General features: G+C 38.2%; 1 protein-coding gene across 7 annotated transcripts in view; it reads right to left on the bottom strand.

Annotated features, from left to right (window-relative positions):
• Positions 1-599, bottom strand: part of LOC127430085 (glutamate receptor 4-like) — a 133,914-nt gene extending 133,315 nt beyond the window's left edge. For all 7 annotated transcript variants that reach the window (XR_007895409.1, XM_051679535.1, XM_051679536.1 and 4 more), the window contains exon 1: positions 374-599. Coding sequence is in view for 6 of the 7 variants with exons in the window: in XM_051679535.1 (XP_051535495.1) it covers positions 374-446 (73 nt within the window). In the remaining variant the exon portion in view is untranslated. The remainder of the gene's footprint in view (positions 1-373) is intronic.
• Positions 600-12,138: the final 11,539 nt, after the last annotated feature.

Here is a 12,138-nt window from a genome sequence, read left to right as displayed (position 1 = left end):
ACTCTTTTATGTGCTATCTTTATGCATAGTGTAGAAGTTAAGAGTGTTAAATACAGTACAAACACAAAAGTCCTTTTCAGCATGAACGTTTTTATTTTATTTTTTTAGGTAGATATAGCCTATTATAGTTGAACCTGAACTTATCAAGAACCTTTAAATCTTTTTAGAGTCAACAGTGTATACTGTATTTGTGTTGTATATTATGATGCAATTTGTATATGTTGCAATACAATATCGCTCCTAAGATTAATAAAGTACTCTATCTATCTATCTATCTATCTATCTATCTATCTATCTATCTATCTATCTATCTATCTATCTATCTATCTATCTATCTATCTATCTATCTAATGTTAGAATTGTTGTAACTCACCGATTTGGACACTGCTTGGAAAAGCCCCTTCACTAAGTCCCCACAGCAGCGGAATCAGCAGCAGGATCCGCATTCTGCCCGAATCACAACCCGTCCGGACACATGGATAGATAGATGGACGGATGAAGACGAGAGAGTGTGATTTAACCGAAATGAAAAGAAATAAATGACAGTTCTCGCCAAGGGAGTTTCAACAATCCATCCTACTAGGCAAGCCGTCTGCCCCCCTCAGTATCCACTGGAAAGAGAAGAGAAGAATCTGTCCGAATAGCTTGAACGCTATGAGAGAGAGAGAGAGAGAGAGAGAGAGAGAGAGAGAGAGAGATGCGCTTTCTCTCTCACCATCTCTCTCTCTCTTTTGGCGCTCTTTGGCTCTGAGGTTTTGATCTTTTCTTTATTAGCCATGAACCGTTTCACCAAATGATCTGAATGAATCAGTTGCGAATAGTTCTGAATCAAGAAATCACAAAGAGTAGAGTACAGTAAAACGGAACAATAGAATAGAATGTAAAAAGTTAATGTGTAATTGTTACTTTGAATTGATGGTTCACACACATGAAAATTCAGCCATCATTTACTCACCATCCTGTTGTTCCAAACTTGCATGACTGTGTTCCATTGGAAGAAAGTAATTATTATTTTTATTTATTTATTTATTTATTTATTGTGAATTATTATCCCTTTAAAGAGCTATTTCTACATTATCTGACCCTCAAAAGTATATGGCTGGAGTAATTTTATTCAAGTTGATTCGGTCATATGAAATAATAGGTTCTTTTGACCTGAATAAAACCAGTAAATTTAACCAGTTATGAAGCTATGCAGATTTTTTAGTTAAATGTAAAAAAATAAATAAAATAAAAAATAATAAAACAAATCAGCATAGAATAGCAAACTTTGCCATGTTATTTTTACATTTTATTAAATTTACAAACACATCAGACACCACAATGACAGAACAATGCACTAAATACAGTTCAACCACTGCACACTACAATAAAAATAAAGTACGGTGGAAAATAAGTGTGTTTAGATGGTTGGTGCACAACAGGCACAGAGGTGCCTCTCATGTCGCGCTCTGACATCAAACGCACAGGACCCATAAATCCATCACGCCTTTTTTTATTCGGCAGCAACCTTGATCAGATTCTCCTCCACGCATACCTTTCTAAAAAAAAAGGTTCGGTCCCCTAACTAGCCTACTTATATTCTCGACTTACTGTAATATACGAGCTGCTGTTTCATTGCTTTATGACATTTGGCACGTTCCTGCAGCGCGTTACTGCGCAAGAGGAACGAGGTCTCCACGGGACACGTCAGGCGCAGCTGTGTCATATTGCCCATTCATAATCATTACGTCCTCCAGTCGCGCTGACAGACGGATCACGGAGGCTCAGGGAGACATAAACGACAGAATCATGTCTGTTGAACGGTTAGAGAGATGACTAGAATATGGCAAATGGCTTCTTTAATCTCGAAGAGTTCACAGTGAAGAGTTCCTGCGCGTTTTGTTGCGTAAATGTCGCTGTCCGTGGTGCTGAATGTTGAGCAAAAGATCCATGTCAAAATCCACATGTTTTTTAAAGAACAAGAAGTTAGAAAAGAAATATAGGCCTACAGTACATGAACAAATTTGATTGTAAATATGCAATATACCCAGCAAACACAGAAAGTTCCCCTAACTATAGTGTCTGGTTCACATTTTATTTTTTTTATTTTTTCATTCCTAATATTCTACACTCAGAACAAATATAAGACATATTATATATTGTTATATTCCGGGTTCAATACAAATTAAGCTCAATCTACATCATTTGTGTCATAATGTTGATTACCACAAAAATTCATTTTGACTCCTCCCTCCTTTTCTTAAAAAAAAAAGCAAAAATCTGGGTTCCAGTGAGGCACTTATAATGGAAGTCAATGGGGCCAATTGTTTCACATTAAAATACTCATTTTGTTTTTAAAAATTATAGCCACAAGACATAAACAATGTGTGTGTAAACATGATTTTAGTGTGATAAAATCACTTAAAAATCTTTCCTTTGTAAAGTTATAGACAATTTTACAGCTTCATTGCCATGACGTTGTCATGTCAACAAACACTAAAACCCTAAAAACGACTGTAAAAATGAAGTTTAAACAACTTTACAGCTCATATAATACATGAGTTTTAACAGAATAACTGCTGTAAGTGCTTTAATAAAATTATAAGCTTCACATTTCTGTATTTAAACCCTCCAAATATTGGCCCCATTGACTTCCACTGTAAGTGCCACACTGTAACATCGATTTTTGCTTTAAAAAAAAAAAAGTAAAAAAAAAAAAAGTCTTTTTGTGGTAATCAACATTATGCTACAAATGCTGTCAATTGAGCTTAACTTGTATTGAACCCAGAATATTCCTTTAAATTTGTTAAACATTACTTTTAACAATAATTAAATTAATTAAATTAATTTGTTAAACATTCAGTTTAATTTGATGAAATTTTGTTATGAAATTTAAATGTATAAATCTTAAAAAACAGGCAAAAATATATTTAGTTTAGGGTTTTTTTTATTTAATTTTTATTTACTTTTGTATTTCCATAAACTAATGTTCCAAGAACGTTGCAGGGAGTTTTTTCTTTCTTTCTTTCTTTTTTTGTGTGTGTTATTTTATATAATGGTTATTTATTTGTATTTATTTTTTTCATTCACATTTTCTTTTTTTTCATTATCATATATTTTATTGTTTTTCATAAACATTGCAGATAGGTTATTAATAGACAACAATCACTGACATTAGTGCAGTAAAGCATTTACCTGAATGTTGAAATGAAGATCAGTGTTTGGGATTGAACGCATTAATGCACAGATAAAACTTTTTTTTCCTGAAATTCTCACGTCTGCTCTTCTGTTCTACTAGAGCTTAGCAATGCCATACTGCAGATATTGTTGTTGTTTTTTTCTATGACAAATTGACTGTTAGAACATTTTGAAAAGAGTATGGGTTTGGCACATTAAAGGGACATTATTTGGCCTTTAGGGTGGGTCAGACCCGGCCATGCTTGCAGTAGTATGAGTATGTTTTCACAGCGTGTATTCATCTCACATTCTTAGTACACAGGGTGCTGGAAGGCTAGCATTCAGAATCTGGGCACTCATCTGCTTCTTAATGGCATACCAATGATGTTAGCATACTGCTAGCATGTATATGAGTCTGTGAGTAGATATATCAATATACCCTTAAGGGCTGAAGTGCTTAACAGCTGAGTATATAACTCAGCACAGCTGCAAGTCCACATGTCCTCCGATGATCCTGTTTAAGGTGTCCCTGACTGTGATAGTGGCTTTTATTTTGGCTGAATGTCGGTGTTGATCTATCTTTTGATCTGTATTCAATTTGGAATGTCATAATTCCAAACCTCCTACTTGGGAAAAATGAAACAGAATAAGACTTAAAGTCGGACTTCCAACTTGGAAACTTGTGAGGAAATCCAAACTCTTTTGCCGAGATGCAACTGAGTGACATCACGCAAATAAAGCGGCACCCAGGAAGATTCATAAAATTATTGATAAACATTCACTTCAAAGCAAATAAAACCCATAGTTGAGTCGAAGTACATACATGAGGATAAAACTTTTTGGCAAACGTTTGCAGAGACAGGCATGTTAAATACGGTCAAATAAACTCTCTTTTGATAACTGTTCGCCTGAAGTACAAACATGAGTGTTGCCAGAGACTATTTATCCCAAGATGGAGCACTTTTTTAAAAATGAATGGGAGAAACTGGAACGCCCAATATGGCTTATGTAGAAAAGGAAGTCTTGCCTTAGAGGTAAAATAGCCAATCACCAGCTTGAAAAAAGCTTTTTTTTTTTTGCATAATCTGAGATAAATAAGCACAATTTATAATACAATTAATGTCAGATTTTACTGCTTATTTTAAATATGTTCTTTGATCATAATCTTAACCAACCGTTTTGGAAATTTCCATTCAAGTAGATTGGAGTTGGACTTTTATGCCGCTTGTATCCATATAAAATATATGCCCGGGTGCATTTCAAAGTTGGCGGCTGAGTGGTCTGATTCGCTTTGAAAGGCACTTTGACATTGCACGCATCATTTATCCTCCACTGTTTGGTTGCTATGAGACCTCCATTGACGATCGAACACCTGCTAGCTAACAGTGTCACGGCCTGTCATCTGGTCAGGTTGTGTTTCTGTTTGACGAGACCATGGCATTATCATCTCCTGTCTGTCTTGTGTTTCTGCCGTGCGTGAGTTAACGCCCTGCACCCACCGGTGATGTCACGGTCCTTTCACCTTGACAGGTTGAGTTTTTGTCTGACGAGGACCGTGGCATCATCGTTCCCTGTTTGTTTTGTCAAGGCGTGATTACGTTTTGCCCTCATGTGTTTCAGGTGCGGCTGGCATGCGGAATCAGTGTTTCCATGGGAACCCTGATTGTTTCCATGGGAACGCTGATTATGACAACTTTCAGCTGCGAGTGGCACCTGCCCCTTGTTTGTTTCCTGCTTTTTTAAATTCCCTCATGTGTCATGTCCAACGCTGGATCGTTCAGTGTGGTTTAATGTTAATGTAGTTCAATGTTGAATGTAGTCTAGCCTATGCTGAATGTGTGTGCTGTCAAGCAACTAACCTTGCTCTCTTGTTTAGTTGGTGCTGTATTTATTGGTTGCCTGTCTCTGCCCACGTGTCGGGAGTGCAGTTACCTTCCAGCTTGCTGTACACTTGTTTCTCTGAGCTCACAAAGCTTTGGCGCAGGATTCCTCATAGCAGCAGCTGGTGCTGGGATCACCAGTCTTTGCCAGCACAGTTTAAGTTGAAGTTTATTGATGTAAATAAATCCTTTGAACTGTTCCTCTGCAAACAATTGCAAAGAGCTGTTCAGCCATGACATCAATTTGTAGGTGAACACGGAAGGCTAATTCACCATGGGTTCCCTCTGGATTTTTATAATGGGGTTTTTCAATTTATGAGTAAAATAAGGTCTGTGGTAAACATTTCTTGAAGATACATGGACTTTTTGTTCTACAATATACAGTAAATTACACACAGTCACATCCCAAACATGAGTTTTGAAGCTGCCATGTTATCAAAATATGTTAGTTGCTAACGAGTTGCTAGATAGGGACCACAATTATGCAAGTTAACGTGCCTGACGAAACAGAAAACTTATCTAGCAACTTGTTAGCAACATACATAAAAAGAACACAACAACAAAAAAACAAAAAACAAGGCAACTTCAAAATTCACGTTTGGGGTGTGACTGTGTGTAATTTATGTAGTAGAGCAAAGCAACCAAGTATCTTTAAGTAATACCAATGTTTATCACAGGCCTAATTTTCCTCATAAATCCAAAACTGCAATTATAAAAACCAATGGCTCGAAAATACTAATTCTCTTCCAGGTTTTTTGACTACAACCTGAACAGCTCTATTGCAGTTTTTTTTTTCATCATCATCCGAGCACCGGGCTGTGGAACGTCTTTATGAATGGAAGTCAGAGAAATCAAATAGGAATATCCCACATGCAACTTTGTAAGCAAAATTAGGCACAAAGCCATGTAGACCACACACATACATAAAAACACACACAGGCGGGAAAAACTCTGGCATGTCCAATGTTGCTACGTAAAAACGTTGGCTGAGTAAGTGCAGGTGCTCATGAATATTCAACTTACGGAGAGAATGTGCCACTGTCTTAACATACACCATTAGAATGTGTTTCTGTGTGTCTCAAAGCAACATAGTAGTTTCTTAAAGGCAAACCTCATCAGTAACACATTATCACAATATTGGAATGTATTCATAATAAATGCTTGAATATTTTAGTGCTAAAAATACTTTTTAGGCTACACATCTTTTTGGTACGCATCTTATCACATGGCTCGTTGTGCATGACACCGCGGAGACTCACAGCATGTGGAGGCTCATGCTACTTACCATGACCCACGCACAATTTACCACGCACCCCATTGAGAGCAAGAACCATTAATCGTGACCATGAGGAGGTTACCCCATGGTACTCTACCCTCCCTAGCAACTGGGCCAATTTGGTTGCTTAGGAGACCTGGCTGGAGTCACTCAGCACATCCTGGATTCGAACTCACGACTCCAGGGGTGGTAGTCAACGTCAGTACTCACTACTCACTGAGACATTTTTTTAAAATATTTCCTTTAATACTACTTACAATAATAAATAAAAATTAATATAAAGGTTGATTTCATCACAGTGATTTGGATATGGTGAATGTCGTGAATGCAGAGAAGAGTTTGATCCAGAGGCAGGGTCTGTCAATCGCATTTGTTCCCTTATTCTTACACACCCGTGGCTCGCCGTCTCTTGTGTGTAGATTGCATCACTGTATTACTATAGTAATATAGTAGTAACTATGTTTTTTGGCAGAAACCATAGTTTTAATGCAATTAACCATGGTGTTTCTACAGAAATATGGTAGTAATATAGTAACCATGGTTAATTTTGTGGTTACTATAATTTTACTACAATGGTGAAACTATGGTTACTGTTGTAAAACCAAGGTTATTTTTTTCTAAGGGAAGGTTAAGCTTAGGTTTAGGGATAGGGTGTCTGTGGGACTCTAAATAAACACAAATAGTGATGCCCATATACTGTACGTTAGTATTTGTATCTTATGTTAGTATTTGTATGTTTTTTGTATAGCATTACAGTATCTGCTACTATTTGCACTGGGTTGCAAACAGCATCTGCCATAAAAATAATGAATCAATGCATCTTAAATTATATGCTAAATACTAAAGAATATAATTTACTTACACGGCTTCTGATGAAGGGCTTAAATTCAAAAGCTCAATGGGCATGCTTATTTTCTTTTTCTTTTTTTCTTTTTTTTTTTTTTGTGAAAAATTTTATTAAGAAACTATGTCAGTGTATGTAGACTATATTAGGCACAGGGGCACATGTCTTTTTGTGAATTAATTAACTTGACTTGTGCTCTATGGCATTATTATCATCCATTTGCCTGCTTTTGGCTTCAATTAAAGAGACTTTGTCATGGGCAGCCCGCTATTTATGTGGTGCAGACAGACAGCAGCACTTTGAAGTGGTCGAAGTGGGGGGTTTACAGATCGTGGAATACAAGGCTGATTTCCATGGGGGCAGAAAGAGAGAAAGTTTAATGAGCAGGATTTGCCACGAACAGTTTTCGGTAATTGCAACTTGCTCCCTAGAAGACTGGAACATTGAGAGACTGAATAGAGAGAGAACATGCTAACATAATTTTTCTGTCTCTTTAAGACAGCTGAGCAATACAGTCAGCAAAATTTTATTCAAAGAACTCAAACGTGTGGGATTAGCATGCGTAAAATATGAATGAGTAAAAATGCAGCATTAATATGTGGAATCTGCAGTCTGGAATTCTCCCAGGGCGTAGCTGTATTTTAAGGCAGAGTCTATTATAGCGATAGATGCTATTTTCACTAAGTGTAAAAAGCAACAATAAAAAAACAAAAAAAAATCTTCTTTGCACTAAGTGCAAATAGCGTTAGATGCTATTTGCACTCTAGTGCAAATAGTGGCAGATACTCTTACACCCCTGTTTAAATACTAACATACAATTTAGTGGCATCACTGCAGTGTTTTTATTGTGTGTATTTGGAGTCCCACAGACACCCTACACCAACCCCTACCCCTAACCCTACCTCACAAAAATTAACCATGGTTTTACTACAGTAACCATAGTATTACCATGGTATTTTTCTAGTAAAATCATAGTAACCACAAAATTAAACAGGGTTACTATTAACTACTATTAACGACATGTTACTGTAGTAACACCATGGTTAGTACATCAGAACTATATCATTTCCACCAAAACACATGGTTACAAACACCTGTCTCCTGTATGCAACTCTTCTATCTATATGTTCTCTCCTCTGACTGACACTGAGGTCCCTAAACTCCTCCTCTCCAACCACTCCACCACCTGTTCCCTTGACCCCATTCCTTCTCACCTTCTCCAGGCCATTTCTCCGTCCATCCTACCTGCACTCACACACATAATTAACACATTTCTACTTACAGGCACTTTTCCCACTACATTTAAGCAGGCTCGAGTAACCCCTTTGCTGAAGAAACCCGCACTTAATCCCACACAAATAGAATACTACAGACCAGTCTCTCTCATCCCATTCATGGCAAAAACACTTGAAAGGGAAGTTTTCAATCAAATCTCTGCCTATCTCTCACAGAACAAGCTGCTGGATGACAATCAGTCAGGCTTCAAAAGTGGACACTCCACCAAGACTGCCCTGCTGTCTGTCACTGAGTCGCTGAGACGGGCGAAAGGTGAATCCAGATCATCTGTCCTGATTCAGCTGGACCTTTCTGCAGCCTTTGACACAGTCAACCATCAGATCTTACTCTCTACCCTCTCCTCGCTGGGCATCACAAGAACTGTGCTTGACTGGTTTAATTCCAATCTCTCAGGTAGGTCCTTCAAGGTAGCCTGGAGAGGTGAGGTATCCAAGCCACATCAGCTACTTACTGGGGTACCTCAGGGTTCAGTGCTTGTGCCACTTCTCTTCTCTATATATACAAAATCACTGGGACCCATCATTCAGGCACATGGTTTCTCTTACCACTGCTACGCTGATGACACGCAACTCTACTTGTCTTTCTAGCCCAACGACACCACAGTGACTGCTCAAATTTATGCCTGCCTGGCACACATCTCAGCCTGGATGAAGGAACACCACCTGCAACTCAACCCAGCCAAGAATGAACTCCTTGTCTTTCCAGCCAACCCTGATGTTGAACACAACATCACCGTGCAGCTGGGTGCAACTACAGTAACGCCTTCCAAATCGGTCAGAAATCTAGGGGTAACCATCGACAACAGAATAAATTTCACAGACCACATCTCAAAGACTGCAAGATCATGTAGATTTACACTCTACAATATCAGGAAGATAAGACCCTTCCTCTCTGAACATGCCACACAACTGCTTGTCCAGTCACTTGTCATAACTAGACTGGACTACTTTAACGCTCTCATTGCAGGCCTCCCTGCATGTGCAATTAGACCCCTGCAAATGATCCAGAATGCAGCAGCACGTCTGGTCTTTAATGAACCAAAGAGAGCACATGTTACACCACTCCTTGTCTCTCTCCACTGGCTGCCGGTTGATGCATGTATCAAATTCAAGGCTCTGATGCTGGTATACAGAACAGTCACTGGGTCTGCTCCAGCATACCTACAATCATTTATGCAGAGCTACGCACCCACTAGAAGCCTGCGGTCGGCTAAGGAACGTCGCCTTGTTGTACCAACACAAAGAGGCACCAAAACACTTTCACGGACTTTCAGTTTCATCATACCACGTTGGTGGAACGACCTTCCCAACTCCATCCGTGAAGCTGACTCACTCTCTGTCTTCAAAAAACGACTAAAAACACATCTTTTCCATGAGCACTTAACCAGTCATTAAAAAAAAAAAACAAAAAAAACAAAAAAAAAAAAATTCCTGTTGCACTTTATTCTGTTTTGAATACTATTATGATGCTAGTGATACTTTGTAATACAGCACTTTTCATACCACTGTCTCCTAAGATGATTCACTTATGTTTTCCTCTTTTGTAAGTCGCTTTGGATAAAAGCGTCTGCCAAATGAATAAATGTAAAATGTAAATGTACTACAATATTACTACAATAATTGATCCGGATCAAATCCTTCTCTCAACTCCCTGACCTTCAATGTGACCAAATCACTGCAAGGAATCACTTTTATTTATTACTATAAGTAGTATTATAGAAAATATTAAGAGTAGAGACATGGGAAAAAGTATATCAAGGGGTGGAATTCAAACCCAGATCTCCAGCATGACAACACATACACATACAGTTGTTACGCCCAGAGCTACTACAGCTGCACATGGGGCATGCAGTTTGTCATAAAATCCTGTGTCCAGTTTCCGCCAGAATATTGGAGCGCAAATAGTCGCTTAGTTATCCAATCTCTTCATCCACTAAATGTCTAACCCATTAAACAGTTTCATGTCTCAGCCTCATTGTGAAAAATTCAAATTTGCCCGCCTTTATTTGATCAGAGGTTGACCCCAAATAAATCTATCATAGCTGTCTTGAGTTTGGTCTGAGCAGTGGTGGGTGGAGTTATTGTAAATAGCCTTTGCCAACAAGATGGGCTATTTGCACTTAGTGTAAATAGACACTCCGGTATTTTAATGGTCCATGTCTGTGGAAGGAGTTGTTACACAAAAACTATTTGTTTCCAACCCAATATGTGGATCAAGAATTGGTTGGTTTTGTTGATTTCAAACTCGATACAGGATTAAGCAGTTCCATGTTCATTGTGGACTGACAAATTGCTTGTTGTCTAGTTTGTTGCTTGAAAATGGTTTGTTGCTTAACCAATCAAATGGAAAGATTTTGACAGATTGAGGCCACGTTCACACTTATATATCATTTTCAGTTCCCTAACATTGTTTTCTAAAATATGCTGTAATGCAGTGCATTTTCGAAATGCTTTATTTTCGGTGGAAGAAAATGCCATTCTTGCGTGAATGAGAGGCGTAAACAGTGAATTCAATTCTATTTTGTGAAGTGCACCAGTCCCTCCTGTAGCAAAGCTCCCACACAACATGATGCTGCCACCCCCGTGCTTCACGGTTGGGATGGTGCTCATCGGCTTGCAAGCCTCACCCTATTTCCTCCAAACATAACAATGGTCATTATGGCCAAACAGTTCAATTTTTGTTTAATCAGACCAGAGGACATTTCTAAAAAAGTAAGATCTTTGTCCCCATGTGCACTTGCAAACTGTAGGAGCAGTGGCTTCTTCCTTGCTGAGCTGCCTTTCAGGTTATGTCGATATAGGACTTGTTTTACTGTGGATATAGATACTTGTCTACCTGTTTCCTCCAGCATCTTCACAAGGTCCTTTGCTGTTGTTCTGGGATTGATTTGCACTTTTCTCACCAAACTATGTTTATCTCTAGGAGACAGAATGCATCTCCTTCCTGAGCGGTATGATGGCTGCGTGGTCCCATGGTGTTTATACTTGCATACCATTGTTTGTACAGATGAACGTGGTACCTTCAGGCATTTGGAAATTGCTCCCAAGGATGAACCAGACTTGTGGAGGTCCACAAATTATTTCTGAGGTCTTGGTTGATTTCTTTTGATTTTCCCATGATGTCAAGCAAAGAGGCACTGAGTCTGAAGGTAGACCTTAAAATACATCCACAGGTACACCTCCAATTGACTCCAATTAGCCTATCAGATGCTAATTGGCTAATTACCTAAAGGCTTGACATCATTTTCTGGTATTTTCCGAGCTTCTTAAAGGAACAGTTAACTTAGTGTATGTAAACTTCTGACCCACTGGAATTGTGATATAGTCAATTAAAAGTGAAAAAATCTGTCTGTAAACAATTGTTTGAAAAATAACTCATGTCATGAACAAAGTAGATGTCCTAAATTACTTGCCAAAACTATAGTTTGCTAATATGAAATTGGTGGAGTGGTTAAAAAATGAGTTTTAATGACTTCAACCTAAGTTTATGTAAACTTCTGACTTCAACTTGTAGATATATAGACAGACAGACAGACAGACAGATAGATAGGTAGATAGATAGATAGGTGTGCATTGACTGCTAAAATAGTGCATATAGTGTGTGCAAATAAACAACGCTATCAATGGCACAATTAATTCTTACTGAATTACTTACATTGTGGTTTTTTTTCATGTTGTTATTCA

This window comes from Myxocyprinus asiaticus, chromosome 39, assembly GCF_019703515.2.
Source record: "Myxocyprinus asiaticus isolate MX2 ecotype Aquarium Trade chromosome 39, UBuf_Myxa_2, whole genome shotgun sequence".
Taxonomy (NCBI): domain Eukaryota; kingdom Metazoa; phylum Chordata; class Actinopteri; order Cypriniformes; family Catostomidae; genus Myxocyprinus; species Myxocyprinus asiaticus.
The sequence above is the reverse complement of the archived record's forward strand: the minus strand, read 5'-3'. Positions and strand labels throughout refer to the sequence as shown.